Source organism: Typopeltis vanoorti, chromosome 9 (assembly GCF_054136105.1).
Source record: "Typopeltis vanoorti isolate ZY-2024b chromosome 9, IOZ_Tvanoo_1.0, whole genome shotgun sequence".
Classification (NCBI taxonomy): Eukaryota; Metazoa; Arthropoda; class Arachnida; order Uropygi; family Thelyphonidae; genus Typopeltis; species Typopeltis vanoorti.
The window spans coordinates 140,515,847-140,540,004 of NC_143557.1; the positions used below are offsets into that span (position 1 = coordinate 140,515,847).

General features: G+C 37.4%; 1 protein-coding gene across 1 annotated transcript in view; it reads left to right on the top strand.

Annotated features, from left to right (window-relative positions):
- The window catches only part of MYPT-75D (Myosin phosphatase targeting subunit 75D), a 305,331-nt gene that overhangs the window by 220,340 nt on the left and 60,833 nt on the right, over positions 1–24,158 (top strand). The window contains exons 5-6 of the mRNA XM_090398351.1: positions 1,084–1,229; positions 12,059–12,162. Coding sequence (XP_090254477.1) covers positions 1,084–1,229; positions 12,059–12,162 — 250 coding nt within the window. The remainder of the gene's footprint in view (positions 1–1,083; positions 1,230–12,058; positions 12,163–24,158) is intronic.

Consider the following 24,158-nt stretch of genomic DNA (forward strand, 5'->3'; position numbering starts at 1 on the left):
AGATGAGTCTTTGACTCCATGAGGTTTTGGGTAATAATAATAATATATCACTTATTCATTTTCACTTATGTTTTTCTTTTAAAATTATCTCATAGTTCTTTGTGTTCTTAGTCAGATTTATACTTGGGTCTCTCCAAACAAAGGGATTGTCATTATGAACTGTGTGATGTGAGCCATGTAATATTTAATTTACATACATTTGGTTTGTCTGTATGTTCAGTTATACAACAATGATATTTACCAAATACTTAATACTAAATAGATCAACCAGTTATCTGTTCTGTGTATTTGTATGTGGGAAAAGTAAAAAATTAAGAAGTAAATTTGATAGCAAATGGAAAATTCTGATTCTGTTTTAAATGATTATTACTGCAGGTTAATTTATTTAGTTGATAGTACCTACTACCTACTTCTGCAGTCAGAAATAGCTAGGTCTAAATCCTCTCTGGGATGTAAATTACATTTATAAGCATTCTTTAACTGAATTGACAAGTTGGCTAGTGAAAGTTAGTCAGTTTTACACAGAAGTAGCTCAGATTTTTCCCTTTTCCTTTTGCAAAATTAACACACTAGCCAGAAATATATGGCAGACTATGGAGATACGATTAAATTGGCTTATCATTTCCAGAAGTAAGTTACTAAAGAATACCAGATTCTTTGGATATTACAGGTCATTGTGCCTAATATTGAGCCAGCCTGGTTGGCCGAGTGGTTAGCATATCTGCTCTCCAGCCTATTAAAGGCTGTGGGTTTGAATCCCACTGTAGGCATGGATGTTTGTGATTGCCTGTGAAAATACTAGTGATGGGCAGTAGATGGTGCTGGTGTAGATGATGGTAGTTGCAGTTCCCTGTAGTTGGTGGATTGAGTGGTGAAGATGGAGAGTTATAGACTCATCCTACCTCGATCAGTCTTTGGACTCCTTGGAGGTGTCATGTAATAATAATAATAATATATAAAAGAGAATTGAATTGAATGGAATGAGAAAATTAGTTTCTCTGAAATATGTCAAATGGGGAATTTATTAAATTTACAGTTGAATTTAATGTCATATTCCTTAATCTTTAATTTTTTGCTTTCTAGTGCTGCATAGATGACAGTGAAGAAATGATGAGACTTTTAATTGAATTTGGTGCCAATGTCAATGCCAAAGATAGTGAACAGTGGACCCCACTTCATGCTGCAGCAACATGCGGGCACTTACATCTTGTTAAGTATCTCATCAGCAAGTAAGTTAATATTTCAAGATTTAAGTTTTCTTTAATTTATTTTGTTAGGTTTGTTTGTATTTTTTATTTCACTTGAAATGTTTAATAAGTTATTTATTTAAAAAATAAGATTCCTAGGTTTTTTTTATTTATTTTTTTCCTCTCTCATTTTGTGTACCCTTTCTCTCTCTCTCTCTCTCTCTCTCTCTCTCTCTCTCTCACCATATTTCTACTTCCCTGCATTTCTTATTAATTATTTTATTTTTTCTACTCAGTGGCATGTTTGCTATGCATGATGGCTAATGAACATCAAGGAACAAGAATTGATAGTTCATAAATCTTTAAGTTCACTACAATTTAGGGTTATACAATTTTGACTCCTGGCATAACAAAATTGTGAATGGCTTGGGATAGCCAGTAGGATGAAATGGATTCCTTCCCCCCCCCCATACACACTTGTAAGTGTTAATGGAACTGCAGCCAAGTTTATTTTCCAACCAATTAACTGTAATTTAGTGCCAAGTGGGAAGATTTCTGAGATCTTCATATCCAGATCTTCTAAGATTTGGATAGGACGCTGTTCTTGTGTTACGAGAAAGTGCAAGAGAATTGGCACTGCTCCAGATCACATAATTAAAGTTAGTGGTGGAGTCACAAGGGAGTGAAATGAGGACATAATATTATTTTTACACAGAGGCGCTAAGATCAAGATAACAAATTACTATGTAATCAGTGTCTTTGGAGTGATAGGAAATTAGAAGAATTGGTATTGGACAGAATTCAGGAATGGTGGATAGGAATTTAATACTGTTGAGGGGTAGCAAAGTTTTGTGAAGGATAGAATTGCCTTAATAAATGTACTCTTTCTACAATAAAGTGATAGTTGATTTAGATAAATGACATGTCTATACCATGACACTACTATCATTTATAAAGACATTTGACAGGATACCATATGAGATGTTATGTACAGTGGCAGGAATCTGTACGCTCTCTCTCTCTATGTTCACTGGGCATCTACAGATGATGTATGATCACTCGGTGATGTGCCACACCAGGCCTCGCCATGTAGTCCTGTTGTTTGCTTTTCTGGCAGCCTCAACTCTCTGAAGATCAGTCACTCCACACACGCCATCCATCCATCTCATTGATGGTCTACCCCTGCATCTTTTACCAGGAACTTTACCTTCTATTACTGTTCTGAGAAATCCCACTTCCATCCTTTCTGTGTGTCCAAAATATTTTAACTTTCTTCTGTCAATATCCTTAAGGAGCCTTAAAGTTCTACTGATCTTTTCTAACACCCATTCATTTGTAGGCCTTTCAGTATATGATATCCTCAGCAGCCTTCTGTAACACCATATCTCAAAAGCAGCTATCCGTTTCTTATCTGACTTCTTTAGGTTCCAAGTCTCACATCCATAAGTCGCTGTTGGAACAACAACTGCATCCAAAATCCTAAACTTTGTTCCCATGGAGATAGAGCTATCCTTCTAGATTTTAGACAGGTCTCTGACTGTTGTTTTAGCCATTCCTAACCTTTTTCTGACGTCTTCTGAACAGCAATTCTTCACATTAATAATGGATTCCAGGTACTCAAACTTGCTAACTTCCTCAATTCATTCTCCATTAAGGTACACTTGTTTCTCAAGAGCTTCTCTGTTTGTATTTCCTTTGAGAACCATAATCTTTGTCTTGTTAGGATTGAGTTGAAGTCTTCTGTTATTACTGATCTTGTTAACTTTGTCAAGAATTAGTCCTAGTTCTTCCATGTCATTACAAAGGAGTACTATATCATCAGCTTACCTCAGATTACTGATCAATCTATCTCCTATCCTAATTCCTGTCCTGAGCTCATCAAATGCTTCATGCATTATTCCTCCACATATATACTAAACAAGTGAGGAGAAAGTAAACATCCTTGCCTAACTCATTTTCCAACTTGAAGCCAGTCAGTCAATCCAACACCTCTTTTTGCTGTGGCTTCTTGCTCCTTATACAAGTTGGCTATTGTGTAGAAGAAAACCCATTCTTTTCATTACTTCCCACAGTTTCACATGCTCAACAGTCAAAAGCTTTAGAGTAGTCTAAGAAACACATTACAAGAGGTAGTATGAATTCTTTATATTTGGATCTGTACTTGTATTTTAATTCAAGTACAGATAGTCATCATCTTCATCAAATTCCTGCCATGTACCCTCAAGGGGTGTACAGGATATGATAGTACTACATGAAAAATTTACATCATTACTAACTTCCTATCTACAATTTTTCCCCCAAATCAGTCTGTTACTTGTCAACACTCCAATATTATCAGATCTTATATTTCTATCGTCTAAGGCACTTTGTACCGTATCAATCCACCTGTATCTTGGTCTTCCTCTGGGTCATTTTGCTGCCAACCTGGCAGAGAACATTTGTTTTGCTAATCTTTCCTCGCCCATTCTGTTCAAGTGACCATACCACCTGAGATTAGCTCTGCTAGCGCATTCATGGATGCCAACAGTGTCAAGTTCTTTCCTAATATCCTCGTTTTTAATATGATATTGCCATTGATGCCATCTGTTCATGCCTCTAATGTTTCTCAGGATTCTCATATCTGTGGTCTCTAGTCTTTGGTCAAGTGTTTTACTTCTGACCAAGCTATCAGATCCATAAGTCAAAACTTGTTTGAACACTGTCTAGTATACAGCTAATTTAGTGTTCCGACTAATTTCTCTCTTATTCCATATGAATTTATTCAGTTAACTTCCTACTATACCAGCTTTATTGATTCTGTTGTCTATTTCCATATTTAATTTACCATCTTCACTAAAAATCGTGCTTAAAGTAGTTGAAATGTTTTACTTGTTCTATAGGTTCTCCATTCACAATGCAGTTGATATTTTCAGTGCTTCTGCCTATTTTCATTGTCTTTGTCTTTTTATTGCTGACCTTCATACCATATCTCTTACAACAGTTATTCAATTTAGTCAGGGGATCTTGCAGACTTGTAGCGGATTTATTTAAAAGTATAACATCGTCCGCATAAAGCAAAGAGCTGACATTAACATCTCCAATTTTGATATCATGTTTAATACCACTTCATAATGTGATCCATATAGATAATGAATAACAGAGGGGATAATGTACATCCTTGTCTCACACCAGATTTAACATTAAACCATCTTCCTGTACTTCCTTCAATTCTAACTGCTGACTTACAACTCAAATAAAGACTAAGTATTGCTTGATATAATGCCTCTTTGATACCATGTAACTGTAGCATATTGAATAGCTTCTCTCTTGGAACCTTATCATATGCCTTTCCCAGATCTGCAAAACTCAAATAGAGATCTTTGTTGTATTCCCATGATTTCTCCACTATTTGTCGTAAAGTGAAGATCTGATCCTGATAGCCTCTATTTGGTCGGAATCCAGCTGGTTCTTCACCAAGCTTTTCTTCTACAATTCTTCTCAATCGTTTTTCAAGTATACTTGCATTATCTTACCAGGAACACTCAGTAGGGAAATACCTCTGTAATTCTCACATTCAGTTTTATTTCCCTTTTTATATATGGGTACTATAAGAGCTCTCCTCCAATCATCGGGAATTCTGTGGGACTGGATGGTATTTCGCCACGAGTTTTGAGAGAATGTGCTAGGGAATTGACAGTACCTTTAACGTGGCTTTTCAATGAAAGTCTGGCTTTGGCAAAGGTGCCCAGGGAATGGAAGGAAGGTAAGATAGTGCCATTGCATAAGGGTGGTAATAGACTGGAAGTGTCTAATTATAGGCCAGTCTGTGTGTCATCAGTAGTTGTTAAGATCTTGGAGAAAGTAGTGAGGGAACGTGTACAGCATTGGGCAGATGAGGGTAATGTTATCTGTGAGAATCAACATGGATTTGTGAAAGGACGCTCTTGTTTTAGCAATATGCTAGCCTTTTATAATAAAGTTACAAGAACATTAGATGAGGGAAAGGCATATACTACAATTTTCTTAGACTTGGCGAAGGCATTTGACAGGGTGCCACATGATAAGCTGATATTTAAGTTGCAGCACATGGGTCTGGATGTCAGATTGGTCAACTGGATTCAGGATTGGCTGTCTGATAGGTATCAGAGAGTTGTGTATGGTGGAGCAGTTTCCAGGAGGCAGAGGGTTACAAGTGGGGTCCCACAGGGCTCAGTACTAGGACCTATATTGTTTAACCTTTATATCAATGACATAGCCAGTGGATTGCAGGGGGATATTCAGTTGTTTGCAGGTGATGCGAAGCTGGGAAGGATTATTAGTAATAGTGCAGATGTGGTAGCCCTGCAAGAGGATTTAAATAAGCTAGATAGATGGGCAAATGAATGGGGGTGTCAGTTTAATGCAGCAAAATGTAAGGTCTTAAGTTTTGGGAAACATCGATCAGATGCTGCATACTCTATGGGAGGAGTTATACTGGAGGAAGTAGGGGAGACAAGAGATCTGGGGTTGATGATTGATAGAAACCTGAAGTTTAGGGGACATATTGCAAAGGTGGTGAAGGTAACACAGAGGATTGCTGCTATTATGAGAAGGACACTGACCTGCAGAGATAAGAGGGTTATCATTCCTTTCTTTTAGGCTTGCACGGTGATCCGAATGCATTTTTGGAAATTATGGAGACAACTACCGTGTTTGAATAAAAACTTTAGTTTACTATTACTAAAATTTTACAATTCGACGTTTCGACCTTTATGTTAAGGTCATCTTCTGGAGCGTACAAATATACACAGGAAACAAGCTATACCACAATCATACTGGTTCGTTAAAGACACTGACTGACGGCTACCACAATTGTTGGCCTGACCTCTGGTGGAAAAAAAAAAAAAAAAATTATACATCAGCGCTAAAGTCCTATTATTTGTGTTGTCTACTATATACATATATTAACATTATATTAACATCATTCCAGCCAGTTGGAGTGGAATGGTTTCTAATAATAGCAGATTGGCTAGAGTCCTGACTTGTGTTGAATCTTTCAACACAAGTCAGGACTGTAGCCAATCTGCTATTATTAGAAACCATTCCACTCCAACTGGCTGGAATGATGTTAATATAATGTTAATATATGTATATAGTAGACAACACAAATAATAGGACTTTAGCGCTGATGTATAATTTTTTTTTTTTTTTTTTTTTTTTTTTTTTTTTTTTTTTCACCAGAGGTCAGGCCAACAATTGTGGTAGCGGTCAGTCAGTGTCTTTAACGAACCAGTATGATTGTGGTATAGCTTGTTTCCTGTGTATATTTGTATGCTCCAGAAGATGACCTTAACATAAAGGTCGAAACGTCGAATTGTAAAATTTTAGTAATAGTAAACTAAAGTTTTTATTCAAACATGGTAGTTGTCTCCATAATTTCCAAAAAGGGTTATCATTCCATTGTATAAGTCTCTGATCAGACCACACTTGGACTATTGTTCTCAGATTTGGTCCCCAGGATTTGAAGGGGATAAATTAACTGTGGAAAGGATACAAAGACGGATGACAAAGATGGTTTCAGGACTGTACAAGGATAGTTATGAGGATCGGCTGAGAGAATGTGGACTGCAGAGTTTGGTGGATAGAAGAAGGAGAGGTGATATGATTGAGACTTTTAAACTGTTGAGAGGTGGTTACAGGGTTGACACTGGGGAGTTCTTTCGCTTGGTTGATCAGCGGGAAGGAGTGATGACAAGAGGCCATCCCTGGAAGTTACGAAAGGAAACTGTGAGCAAGAGGGTAAGGAGTGGTTTCTTTGTGTGGAGGGTGGTTGAGCCGTGGAATGCATTGCCTGATGGAGTGGTGGGAGCGAGAACGGTCAGTGAGTTTAAAGAGTGGTATGATAGACTTTGTGTTTCTCAGGGGGGGACCTCCCCTCAGTGAGTCTTGACAGACTTTGTCTTAGGAAGGACCTCCCTCGATGAGTCTTTTGACTCTTTGGAGGCCTGAATAATAATAATAATTCGTCCCTCTGTCCAGACCTTCTGAACTGTGCAGTGCAGCCACTGCAAGACTTTTATACCACCATACTTCAGCATTTCTGGTTGAATATCATCTACTCCTGCTGCCTTTCCACATTTTAAGCCTTTGATGGCCTTTTCTACTTCAAGTATGGATATGTATTCCTGACTGTATGCCTGTTGAGTGTTTTTTACCACTGTGCTATCACTGCTTGTTCTCGACGTAATTACTCCATACTTGAAGGATATCTTTTTCTCCTGTTTTCATGCTCTCTAACTCCTCCATTTCTAAGCTTCTTCAACAACCTACAAAATATTTTGCCACCTTCCTGATATTTATTTTCTATGTTCTTGCCAAAGTCCTCTCATGACTTCTGTTTAGCTAGTTTTACACAGTGTTTAGCTTTCTTACATTTGTCTCTGTAATCTCTAAGAGCACAAGCTGACTTATTTGCCAGGAACTTTTGATATGCTTTCTTCTTTTCCTTCACTGCCTCTTTAACTTCATGTGTCCACCATGGAGTTCTGATTTTTCTATCCTTGCAGACAACCTCACCACATGCCTCTCTGGCTGAATCAATCAAGGTTTTCTTCAAGGCTTGCCACTGAATCTCTAAAGTTTGGTTCCTGTTCTCAAATGCTTTCATTTTTTCTTCAATAATCTTTGTGTATTTTAGTCTACAGTTCACATCTGAGAGCTGCTCAACTTTTATTTGCTTTAAAACTTTCTTACATGTTATTCTTTTCAATATGAAATTCAGTTTTATCCTACTCAAGACTAAATTGTGAGCACTTCCAATTTCAAATCCTCTGTACACTCTGGTGTTCTGCACAAGGGAGAAATCATCACTATCAACAATAACATAGTCAGTGAGACTTTTCTTATTTCTTGCCTCTTCTCTCCATGTGAATTTGTGTACGTTTTTATGTTGGAACATGTTCCAATATACCATTTATGTTGGAACATACCATACTATCTGATACAGATGTAGTGGGGGCATTTTCTCCCTGTTACTTCCGTATGAGATTGGCTAACTCATCTTCAGTTATAAAAATCCTTTGAAGTTGAAATTATAAAGATTCCTCTCATCATGATGTGAATCGAATTGAAGCCTTTTCCAATTGAAGATGCTTTAGTTTTAAGCAGGTTAAAAGTGATTATCATATTTGAAAGTTATAAAAAGAATGAGTCAAGCAGCTTTCAGGAGCGAGTTATAGATCCGAATGTATAGATATCATTGAGGTGGGGGGGGGTGAAACAGTTTGAAAACAAAAGCAAACCTTGGACACTCAGTGGCAAAAGAAAAATCATGGTGGACTCAAGAAGTTAGGAGCAGTCCTGGAAAAGAAGAAAGAATATCAAAAATTGCTGGCAAATTAGTCAGGGTGCTCATAGAAAAATAAATAAATCTGATAATGTCTTTTATTTCTCAAATGAACAAGAATATGCCATATTTAGCCCTAACTAATTTTGGAAACTGGAGGGAAGCTGATATCCACCCTTAGCCAATCAATAGCTGCCAAAGACCCTTTTTGATAGTTTTGATAAAAACTATCAAAAAGAACACAAGAATACATGAAATCTAATAATTATGGAAAGTGAGGATGTTTCTTTTTGTGCCTTGGGTACTCTCCACAGAATTGATTGTAAAGGTGCCTGAACCTGGTGCAAATTTAAAGAAGCTTTAAAGTTCTAATCAGCCACCTTAATCTCAACAGCAAAGATGGCCTTGCAATTGATCCACATAATATTCTCATTGGATGTTTTGATGGAATTAAAACAACACTAGGAATGAATTATTATTATTATTTGTAGTAGTATTAACATCTGCCCTCCATGGAGTCAGAGACTCAATGCAGGAGGTACACCCCTATCGCACCCAGTGCTCATCAAACCATTCCTTAAACTGATTCAATGTGTCTACATTCACAACACTCTCAGGCAATGCATTCCACTTACAAACCACTCTCCATGCAAGGAACCTGCTCCTCACTCCTCATTAAACAGTTTAATGCTTTCAGTATTTTATATCTTTCACAAAAATATATTATATTGGGGTTGGGGGGGGGAGGTAAAATATAAATTTAATGCAAATACACAAGCGACATACAGAAGAGCAACTTAGATTAAAGTCAGGGTGTTTCATCCTCAGTGTGAAATCAGAAGCTCAAGTGTAGAGAATGAAATTATTATTATTACGTGACACCTCTAAGGAGTCCAAGGACTCATCGAGGGAGGGTACCCACTCCATAACTCTCAGTCTCCACCACTCAATCCACCAGTTACACCGACCTGCAGCTACCATCATCATCTACTGGCCACCAACACCGCTAGTATTTTCACAAATAATCACGAACATCCATGTCCAGGCGGGATTCGAACCTGCAGCCTTTTGGCTGAAGAGTGGATATGCTAACCACTCAGCCAACCAGGCTAGCCAACTCAGTTGCTGAAATGAGAGACTTTATGAGTGAACAAGCAAGAAGTATATAGGAGTTAAGTAAGCTAGATATCAGTGAGGTAACAAGACTTGATGACGTTTCATCATGTATCTTAAGGGAATGTTCCAAGGAGTTAGCATCGACCTTTGCCTACCAAGAGTCTTGCAACAAGTCTTTAACAAGAGTCTTGCAAAAGCACAATTCCCAAAGGAGCAGAAGGAAGGCAAAATTGTTCTCCTTGAGAAAAGTGGTTATAAGGCTAAGACAAATTAATAGGCTGATCTGTATATCTGGAGTTGTAGTTAAGGTATTGGAGAGGTTGGTAAGAGATAGAATACAAAAGTGGGTTGATAACAGTGGTATTCTTTGTGCTTGTCAGCATGGATTTGTTAAAGAGAGATCTTGTTTTACCAATTTGCTTATCTACTATAACAAGATGACGAATGTATTGGGAAAGGGTGTTGCATATACAGTGGTATACTTAGATTCTGCAAAGGGTTTTGATAGATTGCCACACCACAAGTTGGTAACTAAATTGAAGCAGATGGGATTGAATGATAGACTAGTGAGTTGGATCGGTGACTGGCTATCAGATTGGAAATTGATATAGGCAAGTTGTATATGAGAGGGCACTACCTTGAAAGAGGAAAGCTGCTAGTGGTGTGTCTCAGTGGTCTGTTTTGGGACCATTGTTTATTTTGTATCTTAATGATATTGGAATGGGTTTAACTGGTGATATACAAGTGTTTGCAGATCATGCAGAACTGGAGAGAATGATGAGGAATCAAGCAGGTGTTGTGGCCTTACTGGAGGACTTGAATAGATTGCATGTGTGATTGCATGGGTAACAGTATGGAACTGTCAATTCAGTGTTGCAAAATGTGAGGTTCTGAAATTTGGGATGCAAACAATAATGGGATACAAAGTATACACTTGGCAGGGAAATTTTGGAACAATTTGAGGAGATAAGAGACCTTAGAGGATGGCAGACAAGGATCTGAATTTGAGGTCACATTGCACAAGTTGTAAAGACATCACATCTGATTACAAGAATGATGTGGAGAAATACTTAGATTTTGCAAAGGCTTTTCATAGATTACCAAATAAGTTGATAGTCAAACTAGACCAAATTGGGTTGGATATTAGATTAGTGCATTGGATTGGAGATTGACTATCTGATAGATATGAGCAGATTGTATAATGGAAGAGCAGTCTCCTGAAAGAGGTAAGTCACTAACGACTCAGAGATGTATTTTAGGGTTTAACCTATATATATATATATATATATATATATGTTAATAATATTGGGGAAGATTTGAATGGGGACATTCAATTGTTTGCAGATGTTATTACCTTACTAGAAGACTTGAATGGATTGAGTGAATAGGCATGGGAGTGGAGATGCCAGTTTAATGTTGCAAAAGGTAAGGTTTTAAAATTTGGAAAACAAAGATTGGATGTAGTATGCTTGGTGGGAATATATTGTCAGAGGTGAGGAAATCAGATATCTTGTGGTGATGGTGACTAAGGATTTAAAATTTAGAAGACACATTGCCAAAATTGTGAGAACAACACAACAAATTCTGGGAATGATGCAGAGGACACTGACTTGAAGTAAGGTGATTCTGGTTCCATTGTGTAAGGCCTTGATTGGGCTACATATGGACTACTGTGCACAGATTTGGTCATCTGGTTCAAAAGGATGAAGAGATGTTGGCAAGGGTCCAGAGATGATCGACTAAGGTAGTTTCTGGTCTCTGGAATGTTGAGAAAGGTGGTTTCTGGTCTCTAGAACAAAGAAAGGTCGAGAAGGTGCAATTTACAAAGTCTATTGGATAGGAAAAATAGGGTGATATGATAGACTTACAAGTTGTTACGAGGTTGTTGTAGGATTAATGTTGAAGAGGTTTTTCATAAAATGGTGGGACATGGTGGGAGAACAAGATATTATATCTGGAAGTTGTATAAAGAGGGTGTGAGAAGAAGAAGGTTTTGTGCATGGAGAGTGGTGAATGATTGGAATGCATTGCTTGAGAGTGTGGTGTCTGCAGAGAATTTGATTTAATTTGATTTGTATTTAAGGCACGGTATGATGAGGTGTGTGCATATCAAAGTAACCTCCTGCAGTGAATCTTTGACTCCACATGGGATTCTTGGGATAATAATAACAATAATAATGATAATAATGTATTGCTTATGTGCATGTATCTTTGTTTCACTGAAGATGCCAGTTTGGCTTCTTTTAAATATAGGCAATAATAAAATTATTTTATTCATTATATTATCAAGTATTTTCTAAAAATTGGTGTATGTTCATCTACGCTTGAACACAGAATGTAACTGTAGTTGGCAATTTGTAATGTTATCATTTGCAGTGTGGTCTTTATTTTATGACACACACAATTTATAATTTAATTTGCTAGTTAATGACATGCTCTTGCAATATTATAGAGGAGCAGATGTCTTATCAGTGAACGCAGATGGAAATATGCCATATGACATATGTGAAGATGAGGCAACTTTAGACTACATTGAATCAGAAATGGCAAAAAGAGGTAAAATACTTTTAGAGATTCCTGTATATGAGTTGGTCTATTTTAAAGGCTAAATTAATATAATTTTTATATCAATAAAAAAACTACTTGTTGTGGAGGATATAATTAAGATATTAAATGAGCAGTTCATCATGTTATTTTATCTTTGTAAGTGATCATGCAGAGCTTGAGTGCATGGGAATTCAGAAGGAGGGATTGCTGGTTGGCAAGCAGGAGGTATATGAGGAATTCAGTACACTTGATGTTGATAAGGCAGTTGGATCCGAAGACATATTACTGGATGTTTTGAGGAGATGTTCCATTGAGTTAATGACAGTTTTGATTTGTTGTTAATGTAGATTTGTTGTAACATGTGAATCCATAAAAAAAAAAAAACATGAACCTATTAGAATGATATTTAATTCAATTTAATTTGTTATATAAATATTTTGGTTTGTTTCTTAAACCATCATCAGGCCAGTGTTATGTTACCACTTTCGTGGCTTTGTTTGGTTTATTTTTATTTTTCCTTATTAAGATCTAATTTGCCTTTGCCCTAATTACTCTCAAGATCTAAATCTAAATTTTGCCTTCAGTACACGATATAGAAAGACTATCTATATATTTAGCCGATTTCTAGATTAATCACGTGTATCAGTTACTCGGACAAAGGGTTTACCCTTTGTTAGGGACAAAATCCCTTGTGATTACTGTCTGAGATTCTCTCCCGATCAGATACTGGCCAATTTATTTGTTACGCTGCGCCAGCCAATATTATTATTATTATTATTATTATTATTACGGGTATCTCCATGGAGTCAGTAGACTCATCGCGGGAGACCCAAACTAGCAAAACAATATCTGTCATATCTCTTCTTGAATTCATTTACAGACGAAGAGCTCACAACTAAGTCAGGCAATGAATTCCACTCATTCACCACCCTCCAGGCAAAAAACCTTGTTCTGACACCTTTGTTAACCACACTCTTCTTTAATTTCCAGAGATGACCTTGTTCTTCCATCACTATCACACAGCTGAAACATTTCCCCTGCATCAATCCTATAAAAACCTTTTAGTAATTTGAATGTTTCTATCATATCCCCTCTTCTTCGCCTATCAACCAATCTCTGCAATCCACAAGCTCTCAATCTATCAATGTAGGGAGTATTTTTTATATCACTCACCAACTTGGTCACTCTTCTCTAAACCCTCTCCACAGCCTCCTGATCTCCAAGGAATCCAGGTGACCAGACCTGAGCACAGTAATCCAAATGTGGAAGTATCAATGCTTTATAAAGGGGAATAATAACCTCTTTATCTCTAGATGTCAGTGTGTTCCTCAACAACCAAGTAATCCTATGTGCAATCTTGGACACCTTAGCAATGTGTCCTCTGAACTTCATCTCCCTATCTACCAATACCCCTAAGTCCCTAGCCTCATCAATCTCTTGGAGTACCTTTCCATCGATGTAGTACACAGCTGGTAATCTTTTAATCCCAAAATGCATGACTTTACACTTTTCCACATTGAACTGACATCCATTTTCTTTTGCCCATTTTACCAGCTTATTTAAATCCTCCTGCAAACTTTCAACATCAGCTTGATTTTTTATTGCACTACACAACTTTGCATCATCAGCAAACAACTGAATATCTCCCTTTAAGCCGTTTCCTATATCATTTATATACAAAATTAAACAACATTGGCCCAAGCACAGAGCCCTGAGGTACACCACTGGTCACCTGCCTCATTCTGGACTCGGCTCCTCCATACACCACCTTATGGTATCTCTCCCTGAGCCATTCTCCTATCCATATCACCAATTTAATATCCATTCCCATCTGCTCCAATTTGCGTAACAGTGTTCTGTGGGGTATCCTGTCAAAAGCCTTAGCAAAATCCAGAAGTACCACTGTGTAGCCAGTTCCTTTGTCCAACTCAGATGTTATTCTATTATGAATAGTTAATAGATTGCTAAGGCAGGATCTACCTTTAACAATACCATGTTGGCCTCTATAGAGTATCATATCCTGATCCACCCATTCTTGAATTTTGTCTTTAACCAATTTTTCCAATACTTTTACCACTACTCCTGAGATGGTGATTGGTCTGTAATTCAATACCGCAGTTTTAGAGCCACCCTTATGCAAAGGAACCACTTTGCCTAACTTCCACTCCCTAGGGACCATACCAGAGTTCAAACTTAAATTAAATATCCAGGTAAGAGGGGTTGACAATTCATTTGCACATTCACGCAACACCCGAGCTGATATTCCATCTAAGCCTACTGCAGTGTTTGCATTTAAGTTTTGCAATATATTTAATACCTCTGATTCTTTAGCTTCAATTCTCACATTAGGTATTGCTATAGGTATAGAGATATCCTCACTTGGGTGATAGACTTTTGAGAAGTGATCACACAGTAACTCGACTATTACATCTGATTTTGTCACCTCAATACCATCAGCACCCACTAAGGTTATCCTTCCGAAGTCATTCTTCCTCTTACTTGCCACATAGCGGAAGAACTCTTTGGGATTACCCTTGATCTCTTTGGCTAAGGTCTTCTCATAATCTGATTTAGCTTTTCTTACTATGCTGGTAACCTTCCTAGCTTGAGCCTTGTACTGCTCATGGGTGTCCTGATCGCCCTTCTCCTTGTAAATTCTCCATAACATTTTCTTTTTTTGCAGTTCAAGCTTGATACTACTGCTCATCCATCTAATGCCTGCCTTGTTTGACCTCCTGACCATAGGGACACAATCTGATATTGCTTTCCTCAGATACCCGCTGATTTTATCCCAAGCACTGCTAACATCTTTCCCTTGCAATATGTTTTGCCATGGGATGGCTGCAAGCTCACTCCGAAGCTTGTTATAATTGCCTAACCTGTAGTTCCGTACATACCCCTTCTTAATAGAAAAATCCACAGATTTTGCAACCTCCCAAGTCAATACCACATGATCGCTTTCACCAACTGGAGGTAACGAGGACACCTTACTTATGCATATAACCTCTGAACCAATAACCAGGTCCAACACTCTCACACCACGTGTCCCTTCAGTTACGTGCTGTTTCAAGTAATTATCTCGTAGAAGATGTATGAACTCCATTTCCTTTTTGCTACGTGATATTTCCTCCTTCCAATTGATATCACCATAATTAAAATCCCCCATAATAATCACTAAGCCTTCACTCATTGCACTAAGTTGCTGATGCATGAATTCAATATCTTCCCCCGTACTCCCTGGCCTATAGCAGCATCCAACTGTATATTTGGTTGCGTTGGTCACTATTTCGCACCAGACTGCCTCAAATGAACTCTCATTCACATGTCTATCATCATGATATACTACTTTCTTTGGCTGCAACACATCAGCTATCATCAACAGTACTCCTCCTCCTGTTCTATCTTCTCTATCCTCCCTGAAAATACTGTACCCTTCACATTCAATTCCAGTGACCACATCTTCTGCTGACAGCCAAGTTTCACTAATGCCTACAACTTTTGGTGAGATTTCACTGACTAATGCCAAAAATTCTTCTCTCTTATTTCGAATGCTTCTAGCATTGGTATACAAAAATTGCAGATTCCCTCTAGATCTTGTACCGGCTTTAGAACTGATATATAAGTCACTAACTACTGTAGTCCTATGCCGATTTTTATCCCCTCTCTTCTGCAATTTATTCTGCCTATAAGGATCAATAAATACACAATCAGTGCTAAAGTTTCTCTCTCTTACACTCAACCTTTTCAATATTAGTTTCCCTGCCCAATAACTTCAACCTGTTCAGAAAACAATAACTCCTTCAATCGCTTATGTCCTTCCATGTTAAGATGCAGTCCATCTCTAGCATACAACTGCCTTTTTCCTTCAAACACACTCCAAACATCAACAAACTCCAGACCTCTTTTTCTGCACATTCTTGCTATCATATCATTCATTATCATTGCTCGTCTACTTAACTCATAATTGTCAAAACGAGGCAGCACGCACACTATTCTCCCATTGACACTTTTCCTCTTCACAATATCTAATAATGTTCTTAAATCTTTTCCTACCCGATTTATACTACCTCTCAGGTCATTCGTACCCACCATAACTATCATCTTGTCTGTTTCATGCCCTCTCTTTATCGCTAAAGCCACTCTTTCTATTGTCCCATCAGCCCAGCACTCCTCATGCATACCACTCTCCATACCCTTAATCATAGAATCACCATATATTTTACCACTCTTAACTTCATTCAAGTCCACACTCATGGACTCATTCTCTACACTATTCAGCATGACTCTCCCAGCTTCATTACTCAACTCTCTATTACTTACCCCCCCACTCTCACTACATCTCATTTCTTCTAGGCCACTTGTGGTTTTATTATGTTGACTCCCAATCACTCCCATACTATTTATTACTGAATCATTCAAAGACTCACCCATATGTAACCCTGTTCTAGTTACTTCAGCTAAAGTAATCTCTATAGTCCTAATTTCTCTGTTTAACACATTAAACTCAGCTTTAACTTCCAGAATCTCCTTACCGATCACTTCCACTTCCTCATGAAGAAGATGGAGGTCATTTTTCATTTTCATAAACTCCCGCCGAAGTTCTTCCGCTACGGTCCCGATGTCTGCTTCCATTCCTAAACGCTCCAGCCTATCCCGACACTTCTCACATACGTCGACATTTTCTTTCTTCTCATTTTGCCAGACCGACCACAGATCCTTCACATTTTTCGGTGCATACATGTAGCAGTTTCCGCAACGCATCCATTGCGAAAAATCTAACGCTGAGCCAGCCTTTCGTGTAGTAGTAGAAGTCCTGCGCGCCGCTGACGTACGTTTCTTGTTGGACGCCATCTTTACACGTTGTTATAGTGAAACAAACGGCAGTGAAAACACAATATATACAACACAGTTCTAAACAATAATACCACTGAAGGACACTTGTTTCTAACCGATGCACAATTGCAGCATAATTTGTGACAAAAAGCCACACTATATTTAACTTTAAAAACACGTTTTCTAGACTAGCTAAACTCGACCGCCACATTTACCAAGGACACTAGCGCCACCCAATATCTTTACGTTAGAAGGAATTCTTAACCAGGGAAACTCTTTCAGATAACATACAGAGGTGAAGAATCCAACACTTATTCTTAGTACTGAAATTCTCGATATCAACTATGTTTAATATCGTTTGCAATCGTGGCTTTTAAACATCTATTCTACTCCACTTAGGTTCCGATTTTATGAGTGGTAATTTGAATTCATTCTCAGGCCAATGTCAGGTATAAAACACAAAGCACATTTATTGAGATCTTAAGATTATACATTTACATTCATGCACTCAGTCAATAGTATGTCATTTTAAAAGTAAAGAACTAGTTAAACCAACTAAAACACAACTGGATACAATCATTAGTTCCTTCTATAAGATTAAGCATTAAACTACACAATATACAAGTCTTAAATTTCATCCATTCAGATCTCTTCTAAGTTATGCTAGTTATTCACATAAAATACCTGTCACAAATCATCTATAAACTTTCTCTAACAAAATGCTCAGTAGAGTTAAGCCGCTGCTATCATCAATTATCACCTAAGAGTTCTATACTACATTGTCCTTGCTCACTAACTATATAACATTTCTTCACTCTAAGTGAGAAAGGAATAACAAAATTCTGTACGTCACCAGCTCTTGGGAAGATTAACAGATTCGTCACTTAATTCACATTTTTGTCTTACACAGCCTGATCCTTCTTCCTTGAATTGGGGTCAGAACATCTCTGCTTAGCCTTTATCCACGAGGTTACTCATAGAGGTCATCCTACTTGGCTTTCCCGAATGTCTGGCGATATGCCCACATCTGTCTGGTTCTGATGCCGCTAAAAGACCTTCCCCAGTTCTTTTCCTATTCATCATACATTGAAAAGTTTCCTTTGTATCAAACTTATAGAACCCCTTTAATAACTTATAAGTTTCTATCATCTCCCCTCTTTTGCACCTATCTACTAAACTTTGCAGTCCACACATCTTCATCCTATTCTCGAAAGGAGCATTCCACAGAGCTATCACCAGTTTGGTCACACATCTCTGAATCCTTTCCATCACTCCTGATCCCCAAGAAACCCCAGTGATCAAATCTGTGCACAGTAGTCAAGCAGCCAAATCATAGCCTTATAAAGATGAATAACCTCCCGATTATTATTCATCATATTTACGGTATAAACAACACCAACAAGGAAGAAAAAAAACGTGTGTGTGTGTGTGTGTGTATCAGGTGCATCACATGCCCATTTTGGTTGGCCGTGTTTTGTTGTGTTTTATGCAACCCACTCTACAAAATTCATGTCAGTTTGACTGTATGATTGCATTTTTATCGACGTATTAAAGTTTTAAGAGTGTTTAGCACATCTTAATTGGTCTAATGCAATTAATTGTAAGATAACTTTGAATACTTTAATTTATCAATTAATTCTAACCAAATATGCTCAGAGTGGGGGACAAGTGTTTGTTTTAAGATACCGTATATTAGTAAACAATAATGAAGGAGAATGCTAAATTTGGTTGGTATATGAGTAGATTAAGAGTATACTTGGCAGTTTTTCTCATAAACTTCATTTCTGCCGTTATTAATCTTTGTTTGTCTTTCTTTCTAATCTTTCTTTGTTTCCTTGATAGGTGGAAAAGGGATGATATGATTGAGACATTCAAATTACTGAAGGGTTTCTATAAGATTAATTCAGAAGATATTTTTGAGAATAGGACTGGTGGTGGGAGGACTAGGGGCCATACATGGAAGCTGGGCAAGAGTGTGGTTAGCAAGGGTGTTAGAGCTAGGTTTTTTGCTTAGAGAGTGGGGAATGAGTGGAATAAGCTGCCAGAGTCTGTTGTGGGTGCCATGACTGTGAATGAGTTCAAGGTGAGGTATGATAGATACTGTGTGAATGTTGAATAGTTATTCTTGACATGATGTTAGGGCCTCCCTCGATGAGTCTATCGACTCCTTGGAGTGGCCTGTAATAATAATATTTGAATTACTCAAAGGTGTAAAATTTGGAAGAGGATGATGAGGCTTACCTCCTTCGACTATAATACTGTTTTCCATTGTAAATATGTTATAAATTTATCAGAAATTATATATTAAAAACTTATCTATATTATATATATAATCTTATCTATATTATATATAAAAAACTTATCTATATTATATATATAATCTTATCTATATTATATATAAAAAACTTGCTTATCATATCAGTACACACTTCACGCACACAAAACAGATGAAACTCAGAAAACAAAAACAGCAACTCATGACAAATGACAATGTTCAATTGGATTGGTTGACACAATAACCAATCACAGCCTCTATGTGCTTATTGTCTCAGAGCTCACCCTGCCTCGCCTTCTGAGCAGTTTAAAACTGCTAGAACTCTAAGAATTTGACCCACTGCGCCATCTGTACATCTTTTCAAGGGGCTCCAAGGTGTACGTATTTTGAACACACACCCGAGAATATTAATGAGAATGCAATGCAATGTTTACTTGTTGAAAAGTGTCCTCATCATGAAGCATTAGTATATTGTATTTAATTTTAGAAATTATTCTTATTAAAGACTCCCATAGGGGAGTCTTTAATGAGAATAAATGAAAAAATATAATATCAGTGATATTGCTATTTGGTGAATGAGCACTGCACACCCCTAATATTCGCCCCTGATATATATATATATACTCGCGTGCACACACACACATACAAACAAACTTGGTTATAACGAGCACTAGGGAACTGACACAAGTTCCTCGTTATAATCATTACTCACTATATCAGTGATGAGTGAAATCTGCCTTCTATTTTTTAAAATTCTCAATAACTCGATAAAAAATGGATTAAAAAAAAAACAAAAGTATTAGAGAGAAAAAAAAATAATAATTACATACCTACATTATTATTTGTATAAATATGCTTGTATAAACTACAATACACTTAATATTGAGCATGATTTCTTTGTCCATAATTTTAAAACCATTAAACAATTAAACAGTTCATTTCTCCTTAATTAAAAATAATTAAGGTTTTTAAATGAAAATGAATTTTTAACTCGGGGATATTGTATATTAGGATAACCAAGTAATTTTCTAAGCTTGGTTATTTTTACTCCTAATCCCAAGTAAGCAAACAGTTAAGTTTGTGCCTGAAACGTAGTTCAAGTCTAAAGATGGTACAACACCAGGGCAACTCATTGTAAAGGTGGGTAAAGCTCTGATTACTATTCTTAGTATTTCCCATAATGTAAAGCACATCTCACTAAAAGATGTATACTGCAATACATTATGAGTGGGGTCACTACCCAGACTGGTTTCAACCTTACTTTTTGTTTGCTTACTTGGGATTAGGAGTAAAAATAACCAAGCTTAGAAAATTACTTGGTTATCCTAATATATAATATCCCCAAGTTAAAAATTCATTTTCATCTATATCTCCTCCAGAGATTTTTATTAAAAATAAAAACACCTTGTAGCAACTTGTATAGGTAAAGTTGATAAGGCTCTGTATTACTGAAACCTTGGTATTTAGGGTCTAGCTACTCACTGAGGAGACCTCAAAAAAGGTTGAAACCGGTCTGGGTAGTGACCCCACCCATAATGTATTGCAGTATACATCTTTTAGTGAGATGTGCTTTACATTATGGGAAATACTAAGAATAGTGATCAGAGCTTTACCCACCTTTACAATGAGTTGCCCCTGGTGTTGTACCATCTTTAGACTTGAACTACGTTTCAGGCGCAAACTTAACTGTTTGCTTACTTGGGATTAGGAGTAAAAATAACCAAGCTTAGAAAATTACTTGGTTATCCTAATATAATTAAGTTTTTTTTTTTTTTTTTAATGTAACAGCAACTAGCCAGTTGTTGTTACATACAAAATCATCATCATCATGCATATCAAGGATTTAGGCCTTAATTGACACCAACTTCTCACAAACTCTTCTCAATTACCATTTCCCATACCTTCATAGTGTGATTCATAAGTTTAATTCCTCTGTAGTTGTTACAGGACTGGATATCACTTTTGTTCTTATATATTGGAACCAGTATACTCTGTGTGTGTGTGTGTGTGTGTGTGTGTGTGTGTGTGTGTGTGTGTGTGTGTGTGTGTGTGTGTGTGTGTGTGTGTCCCTCCATTCCTCCAGCATTTTCTTATTTCAATGATTCTGTTAAAGGCATCTGTTAAAAGTTATGTCCAGTCCACATAGACATTTCTATACCTGTGTGGGGACGAAAAATGGAAAGACAGTTGGACCTGATAAGGTCCAACTGTTTTTCCATTTTTCATCTTTGTCAGTATTTGCTCCACTTCCATTCTTGTTATGATAGGAATTGTCCTCATGACCAGATCTCTCCATCGTTTTGTATATCCCTATTTACCTCATTCATTAATTTCTCAAAATATTCTTTCCATCTATCTAACGCATCTATTTCTTAATACATAATGGTACCATCTTCTCCCTTAATCATCCTGGACTCCTTATTATATATATACAGGGTGTTCGGGATAAATTTGACATATTTATAATTAATTATATTTTTCCGTAAGTTACATGTATTAACACACACTTCTCTTCATTTAAAAGTTTGGACCCTTCTTCATTCATATACAAGATGTCAGAAAGGATGGATAGCTGGAACCCACCTGAATCATGGAAGAGAATAACTTGTATCATGATGATTCGTGCCCACCATCAAAATAAGGATATTACGACTGCTGCCCAATGCTCCCTGAAATACAGTAAAAACAATCAGGCATGAACTAGAGACTTGCAATGGTGACTACGAGGATGTAGCAAGAAGAAAGATCCCTAGCAGACGATCTGATTGCGTTCGTACAGCAGAATTCCTCGCAAATCTGCAGGAACAGGTGTTGAAGAACCCTGGCATTGGAATTCGGGCTTTGTTCTTGGAGTTGCTAACTGTAGTCAAGCCCTGGATAACAAGGGTAGCCAATGGTAGGCCGTATGTATGGCAGCAGGATTCGGCCCCTTGCCACACCTCTGGGAAAAGTCAAAAATGGTTGTCTGAAAATTTCTACGACTTCACCAGTCCAAATGTTTGGCCTCCAAACTCCCCAGACCTTAACCCCATGGATTATTTTGTATGGGGCGCAGTTAAAAAAGACACCAATCGCACTTCCAGTAATACAAAAGCCCAGTTAATGGATAAAATTAAAACAGTTTTTGCGGCCCTTCCCAGGGAGACTGTAGCATCAGCTTGTTCGAGGTTCCGAAGCAGAATTGAAGCTGTGATCGATGCTAATGGTGGTTATTTTGAGTAAATCTTGTTGATAGTATTGTAATTAACTCTGCCTGTAATGTTTTTTTGTCAATTCATTAAATTTAATAGATACAAAGAAGATTTTCTTTTTCCTTACGAAACTGTCAAATTTATCCCGAACACCCTGTATATATATACCAAGGAGTCCAGGTATATATACCTGGTATATATATCCTTATTTTTCCACTCCTTTTGTCTAGCTATCCTGAGGGCCCTTTTGATACCGTCTTCATTATCCAGCCTTTCATACAAGTTAGCATAAACTTCAGCTTTAGATCTTGCTACTGTTCTATTCTATTCTGCTATTCTCATCACCTACTCTGTCCCACTTCTGTTTGGCCATTTTCTTTTCCCTAACACATTTTTGCCTCGTTGCTCCACCACCACATTTTCTTGTCCACCTTAATATTTCCTGTTGTCTGACCCAACACCTATTTCCCAATATTACAGATGTTCTCCATTTTATTTTTTCATTTTGTTTTCCTATTTTCTATCTTCCATTGGTTCATTTTCAGCAATCATTGCTCGTACCTTCTTGATGAATTCTTCTCTAAGATCATTTTCTCCAAGCTTTCACCATCATGTTTTGATGGCCCCTTTCACTTACTTTTATTTTACCCCTTTTATTTCCACTTGGCAGAGTAGAAACTAATGCTACACTGTCACTGCCTCTCCTTGTATTAGTTCACAATCATTTGCCTTCACATATTCTCTTCTATAGAGTATATGGTCCACTTGGCAGTGCCTCCCCCCCCCCCCCCCACTGCTGTGTGATGCCCTTTTCAACTTTGACTTTTCTCTTCTCCTCTGAGCTATCTTCTTTAGCTGCACCTGCTCTTGATATGGTAGCCCTTGCTCATTTTTTGTGTGGGGGGGGGGGGCATGCAAAGCCCACACGTCACTTCTGGGGGTATGCTCTAGTCCTATCCACTTTTTGAGGTTTGTCCACATTCAAATGATCTGACAAAGTTTTATAGCTGCATGCTCTTGCTGACACCAACCTTACAGCACTAAACTACATAATTGAGGAAAACAATTTAAATTCTGACAACAGAAATAATGTCCTTACATGGTGCCCTCTATGGGTTGGATAACTACAAAGTTAATGTAGTGCAATCAGGCTATCAATTCTTAAAATGACAATATGACAATATCATACTAATAATGTTGTCATATTAAAATGACAACAACCATACTTGTTGAGGTAAGGAGGGGTGCTTCGTAGCTGATGCTGACTCTAAAAATAGTCTCTCAGACCTGTAACGACTTCTATGTAATAAAGATGTTTTCCAAAGGTTTATTTTAGAGTGTTGGCTGTTAATATGCACCAAAAATGTATCTAATGTATTTGGATCATGGGGGCCGAACACGACCATATCGTGCAGGCAAGCTGTTGGTTTAAGAGTGGCTGTGTTGAGTGCTTGGTTTTCAAAATGTTTCATATAGAAGTTTGCTAAGGGAGGGAGGGAAATATATATATTTTATTCTTACTCCCTGTCTTTTCTTGTTGGTGTGTTTCTCAACATTCAGGTAATCCTTTGAGTTAATTTACTGACTTTTGCAGTATGCACTTGAATTGGACTTTTTTGTCTGCTATTATCTCCAAGTTCCTAGCCTCATCAAAGTAGAGGAGGCAAGTTCCTAGCCTCCTCTATTTTGTATCCCATCAATGCGAT